The 15,362-nt window shown below is 41.7% G+C and overlaps 1 protein-coding gene across 9 annotated transcripts in view; it reads left to right on the top strand.

The window, feature by feature from the left end:
- CFAP43 (cilia and flagella associated protein 43) overlaps positions 1-15,362 on the top strand; it is a 174,181-nt gene that overhangs the window by 67,033 nt on the left and 91,786 nt on the right. For 8 of the 9 annotated variants that reach the window (XR_012094047.1, XM_038009539.2, XM_038009537.2 and 5 more), the window contains exons 1-3: positions 46-219; positions 1,582-1,835; positions 6,978-7,074. Coding sequence is in view for 7 of the 9 variants with exons in the window: in XM_038009539.2 (XP_037865467.1) it covers positions 155-219; positions 1,582-1,835; positions 6,978-7,074 (416 nt within the window). In the remaining 2 variants the exon portion in view is untranslated. Of the gene's footprint in view, positions 1-45; positions 220-1,581; positions 1,836-6,977; positions 7,075-15,362 lie in introns of those variants that run through there. The other variant, XM_073019316.1, reaches the window with a different exon arrangement.

The raw sequence follows: 15,362 nt of genomic DNA, 5'->3' as shown, positions 1-15,362 counted from the left end.
AGAGAGCCAATGGGCGCGGGGCTTACGGTCTCCGGGATACAGGTGTACACAGTGGCGGCGTCGCAGTCGGCAGCCAGGTGGCGGAGGAAAGGTAACCGACCCGCCCTGGGGTACTGCGTGCGCTGCCCGCTCCGGCCTGAGGAAAACACTGCCCATGGCGCAAGGCCGGGAGCGCGACGAAGGTTATCACTCCACCGGCGGCGCGTCCCTGTCCGTGAGGTGCGGTGTCCACGGCCCCGCGACCGCTCTGGGTCTCGCGGAACCTCTTGCCCCACGTCCCCTCCTCCTTCCTCTCCCTCCGGTTCCTTGGGGCGGCTTTCCCTGCAGCTTCGACCCCTTCCCCTCTGCCCCTATTGCCTTCTCGCAGCCTCCCTACCCGTGTGACCTCCCCTGTCCGCTCCCCATCCACTTGTTCCTTGACCCCGTCCCCAGTTGTCTTTCCCACTCCTTATTCTGCGATCCTGACCGCCCTCCCCCACCCCCGCCTCCCTTACCCAGCAACGCCCCCTGCACCCTTCATCTCTTCCTTCTGGCTCAGGATTCCCGCTAGTGATCCGGGTCCCCTGATCACATCCCCCTCCCTCTCCCTCTCCACTGGCGACAGCCGGGATCCCGTCCTTGCCACCTTTGATAATTTCCCCCAAAGTTAGGACCTTGAATCCTTCTAACTCCCATCCACAAGCTTTGGATTTATTTGCATTTATGTATAGTGGCCTTTGAAAAGCATCAAGCACTGCGCAGATATAGGTGGTATTTTTTTTTTCTGCATTCTAGGGTGTTCCTCCCAGCCCTCACCTCCACCCTATAGAGGATCCCCTGCTAGTCCTGGACACTCTAACGTCTCGAGGTTTCCCACCAAACCAGTGTCCTTCACTTGCCTTTTCCACCATCTTCAAGCGTATCTTTAATATTTAAATAAAAATAGAATCTCCTTCATCTCCTCTCCTTCTTTCTATCACACACTTAGCACGCACTCCTTACTTGAGAGTATGTTCTTTTTGTGTGCTAGCCTTTCATTCACATCGACTTCGTTCCTTTTATTTTCTACATTTATCTGTATTTTAAAATCTAAAATATGGCCACATACTCTTAATCTGTGTAAATAAGCAATTTTCCTACTCCTCTTACAACCACAAAGCAGGTTGTCCTATGCAAAATTGTTTTTTAAAGTTCATTTTAAAAAATCAAACTAATTATAAAAGAATGGCCCAAGATGCCATTGTGTTGAGATCAAGCTCTTTTGTCTGTTATTTGCACTTTTTGTCTTCCAAGAATACAAGACCCCAGAAGTCCTTTTGAGACTTTCTCAGGTTTGGTCAGAGAGTTTCCTTTGCTGAAAAAGTTATCTGAAGAAGGCCTGGGAGACCTATGGGACTTTAGGTCCACATTTAAATTTCTATAATTAATTGACTCAAATGGATCTCACAGCCAGCATGTGTGTTCTTTTATCTTAGAAACTGGGGGCAGAAAGGACATGGAAATAGAAATGTTTCAAAGATTTTGATGACCCTTTGCTTTGTTAAATAAAAAAAAAAGTATTTGAAATGTATTATATTGATGTTGACATATCTTTTCCCAAAGATGGGTGCAAGGATTCCCTAAGCAGAATGTTCATTTTGTCAACAACAACACCATTTGCTACCCTTGTGGGAATTATGTAATATTTATTAATATTGAAACCAAGAACAAGACTGTACTCCAGTGTAGTAATGGAATTGTGGGCGTCGTGGCAACTAACATCCCCTATGAAGTTGTGGCTTTTTCTGACCGGAAGCTAAAACCCCTCATCTACATATACAGCTTTCCAGGATTGACCAGAAGGACCAAATTGAAAGGTATTCTGGAGAACCCTTCCTCTGCCCATAATTGAAGGATTTTGTTTAAAGATTTGACTAAAACTATTATGTGAAGGTTTCTTTTTTGAAAGGTGTTTGTTTGTTTGTTTGTTTTTGAGATGAAGTCTTGCTCTGTCACCCAGGCTGGAGTGTAGTGGCATGATCTCGGCTCACTGCAACCTCTGCCTCCCAGGTTCAAGTGATTCTCCTGCCTTAGCCTCCTGAGTAGCTGGGATTACAGGTGTGCACCACCACGCTCAGCTAATTTTTGTATTTTTAGTAGAGGCGGGGTTTCTCCATGTTGGTCAGGCTGTTCTCGAACTCCTGACCTAGTGATCCGCCTGCCTCGGCCTCCCAAAGTGCTGGGATTACAGGCATGAGCCACCATGCCTGGTCTGGCTTTTTTTTTTTTTTTTGAATACACATTTTTAAAGAAGGAATCAAGCTGATCACTGAGGATTTAATTATGTTAGCTAAAGCCTTGCTGTTCAAAGTGTGGTCTGTTTACCAGCAACATTGGTGCTACCTGGGAAGCTTGTTATAAATGCAGAAACTTGTCTCCCACACCAGATCTACTCAATCAGAATCTGCATTTTAACAAAATTGCCCAGGTGATTCATATGCACATTAAACTTTGAGAAGCACTGGACTAGAAGACTATCGCCTTTTTCAGAACAATGATTTTTCTTCTTTCCTAATATTTGTTGAAAATCCAGGTGAATTAATGTTTGTATAGCTTCTAAAGTCAAGTCTCTGAGCCTCAATTTCCTCATCCATGAAATAGGGATAAAGATAGTGTCTAATGTGAAGGCTGTGGTGATGATGATAGATGAAATTATATAATATATTGTATATGTATGTATGCCAAGTGCTCAATGTTGCCTACCATTTGAATTATTACTGTTTATTTTATTTTATTTATTTTATTTTAACAGAGTCTGGCTCTATCACCCAGGCTGGAGTAGAGTGGCATGATCTTGGCTCACTACAGCCTCCACCTCCTGGGTTCAAGTGATTCTCCTGCCTCAGCCTCCCAGGTAGCTGGGATTATAGGCTTGCACCACCGTGTTTGGCCTTTTTTTTTTTTTTTTTTTTAATGTTTGTGGCAGAGGATGGGGTTTTACCATGTTGGCCAGGCTGGTCTCGAACTCCTGGCCTCAAGTGATCCACCCACCACCGTCTCCCAAAGTGCTGGGATTACAGGTGTGAGCCACTGCGCCCGGCCTACTGACTCCTTCTTAGATACAGCTGACCCATGCTGAGCTGCTGCACATCTGCTGGAGCCTCCAGCTAATGATTCCCTTATTGGACACCCCATGGGCAGAAAGCTCATGCTTGAGGCTGGACTTAGCTCTGTAGTCTTAAGGGTCAAATAAGTATTTGGGTGAAGTCAGGGAACTTCACTATAATTTATAATACTTCGCTTGTGGTGAAATTTGCATTCTCAACAGTTTAAGACAACTTTTAAAACATAACCCATTCACATGCTGGGAACTATCTAGGTGGACCATAACTACACTTTATCTTAAAAATTTCCCCAGGTTGGTTATTTGGCTATAGTTCTGTTTGAGCCAATTGAAAGTTAGTTCAAACCAATACCCAAGAGTCATACTGAATAATGATGCCCTAAAGGAATTCCCAGTAATATTGATCAGTAATATTAATCAGACCTGTTTTCACTGTTATTTAATATCAACCTGGAAGTTCTAGCCAATGCAACAAAATATAAAACTGAAGAAAAATATAGCTATGGGAAAGGAGATGATGGATAATGCAATAGTCTGCTAGGACTAACAAAAGAATGCACAGTAAGACGCTGGTTTTGAAATAAGTACCCATTAGAAATAAGAAATAAGTACCAAATAAGTACCCATTAGAAGATACACATACTTAGAAATAATTCAAAAACAGTAAGTGTGAGTGACCTAGGTGAAGAAAACTACAAAAATCACTGATTTAAAATATTTAAATGTATAGAAATATATTCCTGGATGGAAAGCCTGGTTATTATAAATATATTTCTGAGATTTGTCATAGAAAGTAATTTGTAGGTTTGTCATATGTTTTAGACAGCAAGGAGTACTCAAATGATTCCGAAATTCATCTGGGAAAATAAAACATAGAGAATGAGAATAATTTGAAAGAGAATGATGGCAAGGCATTTTAATATTATGGTGCCATAGTAATTAGAAGTGTGGCATTGGTGCAGGGATCACCAGATCAGTGGGAGAGTTGAAGACTTGGGACAGAATCTAAATTATATAAAAGCTGAGTAAATGAAGAAAGAGGCTGTCACCAAAAAGGAGGAGGAAGAGGAGGAGGAAGAAGAAAAGGAGGAGGAGGGAGGAATAAGGAGAAGAAGGAAGAAGAAAAAATATAGATTATTCAACAGTAGTGTTAAGAAAATGCATATTTTAACAAAAGTATCAAGTTAGATACTCATGGTCTATATCAGATGAAAATAAGCATTCAATATAAATAACAAATCCACTTGAACATAGTAGAAAATACAGGCCGGGCACGGTGGCTCCCGCCTGTAATCCCAACACTTTGGGATTCCAAGGCAAGCGGATCATGAGGTCAGGAGATCGAGACCATCCTGGCCGACATGGTGAAACCCTGTCTTTACTAAAAATACAAAAGTTAGCTGGTCATGGTGGCATGTGCCTGTAATCCCAGCTACTCAGGACGGTGAGGTGGGAGAATTGCCTGAGCCCAGGAGGCAGAGATTACAGCGAGCCGAGATCACGCCACTGCATTTCAGGCTGGCAACATGGCGAAACTCTGTCTCAAAATATATATATATATATATATAGAGAGAGAGAGAGAGAGAGAGAGAGAGAGAGAGAGAGAGAAATACAGTAGAATAGAGGAGTGATTCCAGGAAGGGGAAGAACTTTTCACACAAAACAAAAACTTTAAGACAGACATATTTGATTGTATATATATTTAAAACTGATTAACATCAAAACACCATGAAAAATTAAAAGGGAAATAATAAACTGGGTAAAATATTTGGACAAATGTGATCAAATATTTTCAGAGCATTAATGAAACAAGAACAAAACAAACAGCCTCTTAGAACAATGGAAAAGAAATTAACCCAGACAAATCACTAAACTACAAATGATCAAAGACATCAAAAAATGTTTCGTCTCCAGATTTGTTTTAAAAAGTGTGATTTAAACCAAGATGCTGTTTTTCTGCCTATCAAGGTCACAACTTTTTTAAGATCATAATTGCTAGGTAGAATGCAGTGAAACTGGTAGCACTGTTATTTGCTGAAGGTGGGACTATATATTGGTAGAGTCTTTCTGTGAAGTAAATATTTACTCTGTTTGACTCAGTATACTCGCTTCAAGACGAATTCAATTTTTAGGAAATGGTTAAAAATATAGTCAAAGATTTACATGCAAAAGAGTTTAAAAAGCACTGTCATAATAGCACAAGATTGGAGCAACCTACATCTCCAGTATTGTGGATATAGTTAAATAAAATATACTATAAAGGGGTATTATGCAAACATTAAAAATCACACTTTTAAAGAAGTGTTAAGATAATATAACATTGTCAATATAATGTAAATTAAAAACCAACTTGAGGTAACACTATAATCCAATTCCATTTAAAAATGGATTATCATATATATGTGTGTGTGTGTGTGTATATATATACATATATATTATGAGACAGAGTCTCACTCTGTCACCCAGGCTGGAGTGCAGTGGTGCAATCTTGGCTCACTGCAACCTCTGCCTCCCGGGTTCAAGCGATTCTCCAACCTCAGCCTCCTGAGTAGCTGGGATTACAGGTGCCCGCCACCACGCCCAACTAATTTTTGTACTTTTAGTAGAGATGGGGTTTTACCATGTTGGCCAGGCTGCTCTCGAACTTCTGACCTCAGTGATCCACCTGCCTTGGCCTCTCAAAGTGCTGGGATTTCAGGCGTAAGCTCTCTCTTCCCAACCTCATATATAATATTTAATCTATGGCTAGTATAGCTATAAAAAGCAAAGTTACATTAAAAAAATATATGTATGTATTTTTTCACGTAAACACAGAAGAAAATTCTAGAAAGAAATTTACCAAGTTTGGTGGTAGGATTATAGAGAATATATTTTTCTCTCTTTTTTTTTGGCATTTTCTTCAAATACCATATTTTCTAAGATTTAAAGAATATCTAAAGTTGGTCATCTTCAATTGTGGAGGGAAATGTCTGTTTAGCAAGCATTTAAAAATCATTAAGGTCTCTGCCTACAGAAAAACTAGTTTTTGTAGTGAATTCTCAATAAATACACTTTTTTCTTTGTTGATTAGACTATGCTGAATATATTCAATAAATGACAGAAGCAAAATTTCAGGATTATATTATGGTCAATTAAAATGAGAATGAGAAAAAAAGCAGAAAACAGCTATTAAAAATCCACAGAACAAGCAATAGAGACATAAACATACAAAGACAGACTGAGGTGAGGGCAAAGCTTGCACCTGTGCAACCCCACTGAAGAGCAGATGAAGAAGAGGGAAAATCAGACCACTCTGTACTGGGAAGCATACACAGGCTCTTCTTGTTTTGGCCTCCCCGTGGTATGCATTTTAAAACATGTTGTTGCTAAGACTTTGGAATTCATGTTGCTTTTCATCAACTATAGGCACAAAGGAGTAGGTCACTTTTTATAGCCATTCCATGAGCTGGAAGATATTAAGCTAAGGGCCAGATATGGCCTAAGATAAAAGAAATAAGGAAGTAAGCTAGAATTATTACAACTCCCCAAGATATTTAAAGATGCCTAAATAACTATTCTAATTACAATGTCTCATATATTTATGAGATGATTCTTGGGTCATTTAAAACCATGCTGGGACATGCATGGTACAGTATGCTCAGTTCTGCATTGAAGTCTAGAGATAGTAACCTCATGGTCTTAATTCACTTTATTATCTTTTACAAATGGGTCTTAGCTTTGCTCTAAGCTTTCTGTTCATGGTCTTAGAAATTAGCCAGGATCTTTCTTATTCTAATAGTTAAATGTTTTTGAATTGTGTGAAAATCATTAGCAAAGGAAAATAAACTGTAAGATCATAGTTAACTGAACATGGTCTTAACATAATCAAATCCTGATAATGGATTTTATATTTTAGGCAACATTCTCCTGGACTACACTTTGCTTTCATTCAGTTACTGTGGCACCTACCTGGCTAGTTACTCCTCTCTCCCAGAATTTGAACTGGCCCTTTGGTAAGTTTCAGCATCCTGTGGAATTCCTTTTACTGGGTTACATTACATTTTCCTCTTACTTTTCTGGATTTTATCAAAGGAAATAGACATCAAAAATCTGAAACAAGGAAATATGAAGGAAAAAAATCCCAATCATAAGTTTTCATATAGTTGCTATGTTTAGGCATAAAATTTGGCAGTCAGAGCAAAAACTATATAAGAACTAAATTAGTTATTGTCATTCTCTTTTATTAACATGCTTTATATATTTTCAGATAGAGAATATATTTATAAATACATAAAGTTTCACTTAAAAAAATAAATGGCATCTTGGAGTTGTTCGCAACTTTCCTGCTAATATTGAAATTGAGATGGTCTCTATATTAGAGTTCAGTGTAACGTAATTGTTGTTAGAGACATTAGAACAATTATATCTTCAGAGAATGGAACATGATACCACTTTTGCCTGCTGTATGGGAAATACCTGTGGTTAAAACACATTTCTTGTCTTTCCTGGATCATTTCATGTGGCCAACTTTAAGGCTGTACTCCCTTTTCTATCCATGATATAAGCCCCTTCAAGAGGATATTTTTCTTATTAAGGGGAAGTACAGAATATTCCAGAAATGACTAAAGGATAACATACCAACATTTCTTATACAAAAATGTAAGTACCTAGATTCAGGGAGCCACATTTAGTCTATGTAATTTTTTTTTTTTTTTTTTTTGAGACGGAGTCTGGCTCTGTTGCCCAGGCTGTAGTGCAGTGGCACGATCTCAGCTCACTGCAACCTCCGCCTCCCGGGTTCAAGCAATTCTCCTGCCTCAGCCTCCCAAGTAGCTGGGATTACAGGTACCCGCCATCAGGCCCAGCTAATTTTTTGTATTTTTGTAGAGACGGGTTTCACCGTTTTGGCCAGGCTGGTCTTGACCTCCTGACCTCAGGTGATCCACCCACCTTTGCCTCCCAAAGTGCTGGGATTACAGGCATGAGCCACCGTGCCCGGCCATAAAATTTTTTTCAAACAACTTTATGGAGGTATAGCTAATAGATAATGAACTGCTTATATATAAAGTAAATACTTTGATAAGGTTTGACTTATGTATATACCCATCACCATAATCAAGATAATAAATACATCTATCAGCCAGGCGCAGTGGCTCATGCCTGTAATCCCAGCACTCTGGGAAGCTGAGGCAGGCGAATCACGAGGTCAGGAGGCGAGACCATCCTGGCTAACATGGTGAAATCCCGTCTCTACTAAAAATACAAAAAATTAGCCGGGCGAGGTGGCGGGCGCCTGTAGTCCCAGCTACTCGGGAGGCTGAGGCAGGAGAATGGCGTGAAGCCAGGAGGCGGAGCTTGCAGTGAGCCAAGATTGGGCCACTGCACTCCAGCCTTGGTGACAGAGCAAGACTCTGTCTCTAAATAAATAAATAAATTCATCCATCACCCCAAAAGTTTCCTTGTGTTCCTTCAGAGCTTCCTTATTAGCCTTTGTCGGTGATGTGGTTTCTGTCACTCTAGTTTGCATTTTCTGGTAGTTCATATACAGGGAGTCATACAGTGTATATTCTTTTGTCCGGCTTCTTTCATGCAGCATAGTTATTTTGAAATTATCTTATGTTGCTGCATGTATGTATCGATAGTCATTCCTTTTTATTCCATGGTATGGATATACCATACTTTATTCACCTGTTGATGGATGTACTGTATTAGCTTGCTAGGGCTTCTGTAACAAAGTACCACAAACTGAGTGTCTCGAATAACAGAAATGTATCATCTCACAGTTCTGGATACACAAGATAGGAAGCAGCTGGGGAGAGATGACAAGTGCATAAATTCTGATAGTTCCAGAAGCAGAAGGCTCCAATTGTCCTTCCTAAATGCAATCTGTGAATGTTAAAAAAGCAGTGAAGTGGAATGAGCACAAATGTGTTAGTGTAACAGACTTAGACCTGAATCCTAGCTCCACAAATTACTAGCTGTGTGATCTTAGAAAGGCTAAGCCTTTGTTTCTTCCTCTGTAAAGTGGATATATCAAAATCTCCTAAATATGGTTTTTCTAATAATTCATTGACTAAAAGTATGCATCATACCTAATAGTGTCTATTATATTTATTTAAGTCTGAGTTTCAAAGATGATGATTCTTAGGCTAATTCTGGGCCACCAATGTATTTTGTTTTGGCCATAAAGTATTTTTAAAATTGGAAAAATTTAGAGAAAAAGTTATCTGTATAGCCTTTCTCAAACACAGGCAACCCTGGACCTGTATTCCCACATGGTCACAGTCTGGTGTGGGCTAGTAAGTGGGTACTCATTCTAGATGCCCACCACCTTAAGCAGGGGTCGGTAAACGATGGCCCATGGGCCAAATCTGGCCCACCACCTGTTTTTGTAAATAAAGTTTTATTGGAACATGCTCATTTGCTTATATATTATCTATGGCTGCTTTTGCTCTATAATGGCAGGCTTGAGTTGTAATAGAGCCCATACATGGTCTGCAAAGCTAAAAAGATTTACTGTCTGGTCCTTTATAGAAAGACCTTGCCAACCCCTGTCTTAGAAGTGTTTATACTCAGTACATTTCGTTCATTTACATTAACTTCCTGGCCCCTGTAAGCATTTGAGTTTGCTCACTAGATTTGATTCATTCAGTAAATTTGTATCTCCTGTTTCCTGCTGGATATAAAATGTATCTCTTCTTAGGTACATTTTAGGTATATCTGAGCCTTCTGTAGGGGGCATTTTTGATAAGCTGAAGTGAGACTGAGACTATGGGTAGGTAGTATCTCCTCTCCATCCCAACCCTTCCCCTAGATTTGTTTGCATGTCTTAATATTCATGTGTACTTCTGTTTAAGAAATTTGAGTCAGAGGGGAGAGACAAGCGGACAGGAGTGAGGAGGGCAGGGGAGGATAGGGTAGATGCTGTGGGGAGGACCAGACACTGCTCTATCATGAGGAAATTCTCACTGAGGCCCTGTGGCAGCAGAGGTGCCCTGGGGCCCAAGAATGAGTATGAACAGAGCTGGGAGACAGACCCTCCTCCAGCCTCTGCTCTGCAAACCCAAGATCAGAAGCTTTGGGAGCAACCCTGATGGCACCCTCGGGTGCTGCATAGAAATGTGAATGGGATTTAATCCTGTGATGAGGCCCAATAGTCCTCTTCACCAAGTAGCTTTGCCAGCAGTGGGCCTAAACACGAGGGAGCTAGAAGATGAACAGGGCGTAGGATGCATCTCACTTGGTGACAGCAGTTAGTCTGTGGACCCTGGGGACTCCCAGAAATAATTTAGTAAAAGTTCAACAGAGGTGAACTTCTGGAAGTCAGACCAGAGGAGCTCAAGCACCATGATTTGACTCCTGGAAATAAATTGGTCTAAGAAGACTTTACCTTTATGTTCTAATGTTTTAAAAGAGCAGAATGGATTCATATATTATTTGTGTAATTAAAAATAACAACTTTGAAAAAGAATCTAAAATAGGTGGGGAATGGTCTCATGGTTGTAGTCCCTGGCTGGTGGGGTCTGGGATATCTGGGCTTCATAAGCAAAGACAATGTGCTATACACCAGCCATACTACCACCAGCAGCTTCATTAGAGAGGCATTCACTGAGATTTCCAATGGGTTAGTGCATTTAATCCTTGCCTCCCCGCTGCAACAACCCCCATGAGACATCTATGATGGTCCTCATTTTAAAGAAAGAGACTGAAACTTCAGAGAGATGAGATGTTAAAGCAGAATTTTCAAACAGATTGTGAGATGTAAGATGGTTTTATATAACTCCTTAAAAATGGAACCAGCAGGAAGACAAAAGAAGCTGGTCCCTGTCTTAGTAAGTCGTCACAAGATCCCATGGACTGGGTGGCTTATAAACAACAGAAATGTTTCTCACAATTCTGGAGGCTAGAAAGTCCAAGATCAAGGCACCAGGAGCTTCAGTGTCTGGTGAGGGCCTGCTTCCTGATTCATGGATGATAATTTCCACCATGTCCTCACATGGTTGAAGGGATGAGCTAGATCTCTTTTATAAGGACACTCATCTCAATCATGAGGGCTCTGCACCCTTGACCTGATCACTCCCCAAAAGTCCCAATACCCCAATACCATCACCATTGGGGTTAGGATTTCAACATATAAATTTGGGGGCAGGCACAAACAGACCATAGCAATTCCTGAGTGCTTAAAAGAACACACACACAGCTGGGCACGGTGGCTCACGCCTGTAATCCCAACACTTTGGGAGGCCAAGGTGGGCGGATCACCTGAGGTCAGGAGTTCAAGACCAGCCTGGCCAACAAGGCAAAACCCCATCTCTACAAAAAATACAAAAATTAGCCAGACATGGTGGTAGGTGCCTGTGATCTCAGCTACTCGGGAGGCTGAGGCAGAAGAATCACTTGAACCCGGGAGGCAGAGGTTGCAGTTAGCTGAGATCGTGCCACTGCACTCCAGCCTGGGTGACAGAGCGAGACTCCATCTCAAAACACACACACACACACACACACACACACACATGCTTACTCACATAGAGATAGAGTTAGAAAAAGGAGTGATTAAATAAAATTTCTAGGTTAATATATGAATGATGAACTTTCCAGAGGCCTCTAAAACCTTAGCACCTTAACCTTAACTATTCTACCAGGGCATACAATCATAGCATTGTATGTGTTCTAGAGTTTAACCTGTAAAAGCCGCCTGCCTTTATCACATCGGGCTGTCAGTATATACTATGACAACAAAGTTACATTCCCCAGGAGTGTCAGATATGGGGCAAAGCAAGGTACAAAGTCTGGTTTTTGTTTGAGGAGGCTTGTTGGAAAATGCTTCCCAGCATGATATGAGAAATCAAGCCAACACAATTTTTCTTTTTTCCAAGTTTCATTTTTTGGTTGTTCTTATAACTACCTGCCTAAACTTATATAGTTGGTGAGTTGCTGAGTGGGCTTTAAACTCATTTGGTTTCTAAGCTCTTTTATAGCTTTCATTGATCTAAGGCACAATGGGAACATGTAGTCGGGGCACCTCACCTAGTCTGATGGTGGAGGGGAATGGTCAGGGAAGGCTTCCTGGAAGGAGAGGTAATGTTTAAGCAGATACTTGTATTAATTAGCTAGGCTTACCATAGCAAAGTACCACAGACTGGGTGGCTTAAACAGCATACATGTATTGCCTCCCAGTTCTGGAGACTAGAATTCTGAGATGAAGGTCTCAGCAGGGTCGGTTCCTTCTGAGGGCTGTGAGAGAGAATCTGCCCCCACGCCTCTCACCAACTTCTGCTCACTTGTTTGCTGGCAGTCCTTGGCTTACAGACACATCACCCAGATCTCTGCTTTTATTTTCACATGGCATTCTCCCTGTGTGTGTCTGTTTCCAAATGTTCCCTTTATATAAGAACACCAGTCTTATTGGATTAGGGCCCATCCTAATGACTTCATTTTAACTTGATTACCCTCTGTAAAGACCATATTTCCAAATAAGGTCACATTCTGAGGTGCTGGAGGTTAGAATATTAACATGGGAATTTGGGGGAGGCACAGTTCAACCCATAGCAATACCTAAAGGATGAGCAGGAATCAGCTTTATGACGAGAAGAAAGAACATCCCAGGCACAGGAATGGCATGTGCAAAGGCCATGAAGTAGAAAAAGCACAGCAGGTTTCAATGAAGAGGTCATAATAATGGGAACAAGAGATTTGCCATGAGAGAGGCAAGCTTGGAGGGACAGTCAGAGGTGAGCTCATGAGCAGCCATATAAGTAGGTGACCATGTGGTTTATCATCCAAATCAGGATGCTTTTGAGAGTGAAAGAGGGTGTTGCTGATGAATGCAGGGCACTTCAGCCTAGATTGGGTTTCTCCTAGGCATACTGGGAAGGATACCCACACTCCATATAAGCTGTGCTAATGGACAAATTCTTTATCCTTAAGGCAGTGGGGAGCTACTAGAGGGTTTTAAGCAGGGATGTGACACAATTATATCTGCATTTAAGAAGACTCCTTTCAGCCAGTTATTTCCAATGAAAGTATCTCCAGTACTTTCATATTGTGGAAGATATATTGGAAGGAAACAAGGCATGAACATCAATTAGGAGGCTGTGGTGGTCCAGGTGAGAGATGACTGTGGCATGGACTAGGGTGGGAGTAGGGATGGAGGGAAGTGAAACTATTTGGGAGGTGTTTGGGAAGTAGCATCATGGGACTTATAACTGACTAAATGTTGGGTGTTGTGCTGAGGAAGAGGGATGGGTCTAGGGTTATACCCAGAGTTGTGTGTGACTTGGGCAACTTAGGGACACTGTGGTGCTATTCAGAGAGATACTGAGGGCTTGGGGACAGGGAATTTAGGGGAGGCAATGTGGGAAGATGAGCTGGGGGACAAACGGAACTGAGAGTGCTTGAGATGAACAAACAGAGATGTCTAGTTGGTAGCTGATATATCAGTTAGGACTTAGGTTCAGTTGTGGCCACAGAAACCCAAATCACCAACACGTCTTTCCTTCTCTCACATGCAATTGCCTGGGTATGAGCAGCTGTGAATGGTGTGGTGGCTCCTTGGGATCAGCGTCCAGTCTCCCCCTGTCATGCTGCTCTGCTTTTCCTAGGGTGTTGCTCTCATCTCTGGTCTATAATGGGGTAAATGTAGAGATGAGGGCAACATCCTAGGAACAGCAGAGGAACCCTAAACCACCAGTGTATTTTGGGAGCCAATGGGGAGGGAAAAGGATGAGGGGAAGGGCACAAACCTTTTGTTGAAATGCAGGGCTTGCATGAAAGAGATCATTGCCTGACCCAGGGACTACTTCAAGGACTTTTGGTGAGGACAAGTGACAGTAGCAAGATGCAAGAGCCTTTAGTACCAAGGTTCTCAACACTGACTACATACTGGAATTACTTGTGAAGCTTTTAAAAAATGTTCGTGCCCACTCTTTCCCTCTCTCCCCAGCCAGTTAAATCGGAACCTCAGACAGCAATATGCCTTGAGATGCCTTAAACCATTGCTTGAGAAGGAAGGACAAACACATTATTACCTTGGAAGAATTGCATAAGGCTTATGACTTGAAAAAAAATTCTTTTTGGAAACACAAGCTTTTTTTTTTTCTTTTCTTTTTTTTTTTTTTTGAGATGGAGTCTCACTCTGTCACCCAGGCTGGAGTGCAGTGGCATGATCTCAGCTCATGGCAAACTCCTTCTCCTGGGTTCACACCATTCTCCTACCTCAGCCTCCCGAGTAGCTGGGACTACAGGTGCCCCCGCCACACCCAGCTAATTTTTTGTATTTTTAGTAGAGAACGGGTTTCACCATGTTAGCCAGGATGGTCTCGATCTCCTGACCTCATGATCTGCCTGCCTCGGCCTCCCAAAGTGCTGGGATTCCAGACGTGGGCCACCATGCCCCGCCTTGGAAACACAAGCATTTCTTTAAGAATGACCTGATGTTGCCATATGTATTTATGGCGCAAGCAAGTGTTGTCTCAGCAGTTTCTCTATTTGCTTATCATAGCGGCATTTAGAAACTTGAACATGCTTTCATTTATGTAAGTAGTTTGTGAAGCTTTGACAATAAATGTAAACAGACGTGAAATTATAAATCTGCTAAATTTGTATTAAGGGTATTCATTATTGAGAGAAAGTCCCCTTCCTCCACACTCAACTCCTATGGCAATTACGGACTCCGTTTTACCCAGAACACTTAAGTGCCTCAGCATCTGTATGATACAGTGGAGTGGGTGCTGGCATAGGTACCAGCTGACATGATGTATCACTAGCTCTCAGGATGATTGCCACATACACGGAACACCTGGGAGTGCTGGAAATGTACTGGGATTGAATCTACAAAGTGTGTTTTCATTCGCAGTGGAGGATGTCAAGCAAGGGAAGGTCCAGCCCTCTTGTGGGTGTGGTGAAAGGCTCTACTAGCAAAGACATGGGCACCGGAGTGGGTCCCATGTAGCCTGCGAGTACTTATTCAGTGATGTACATGCCTCTGATCCTGGACACAAAATCTGTACTGGAGAGGAAATGACTGCTGAAATAAGGCAATTGTATGAATATTTAAAATGCCTGGAACAGTAATGATAATTCAGAAAGGAAGGAAGGAAGGAAGGAAGGAAGGAAGGAAGGAAGGAAGGAAGGAAGGAAGGAAGGAAGGAAGGAAGGAAGGAAGGAAGGAAGGAAGGAAAGAAAGAAAGAAAAATGCAGGACGTAGAAGGTACACACATGACTGCCACTTACATTCATTGACTGGATCGGCTATAAACCACAGCCAGCTTCTAGGGCGGCTGGGTAATATTAGGTCCTCATT

This window comes from Chlorocebus sabaeus, chromosome 9, assembly GCF_047675955.1.
Source record: "Chlorocebus sabaeus isolate Y175 chromosome 9, mChlSab1.0.hap1, whole genome shotgun sequence".
Lineage (NCBI taxonomy): Eukaryota > Metazoa > Chordata > Mammalia > Primates > Cercopithecidae > Chlorocebus > Chlorocebus sabaeus.
The sequence above is the reverse complement of the archived record's forward strand: the minus strand, read 5'-3'. Positions and strand labels throughout refer to the sequence as shown.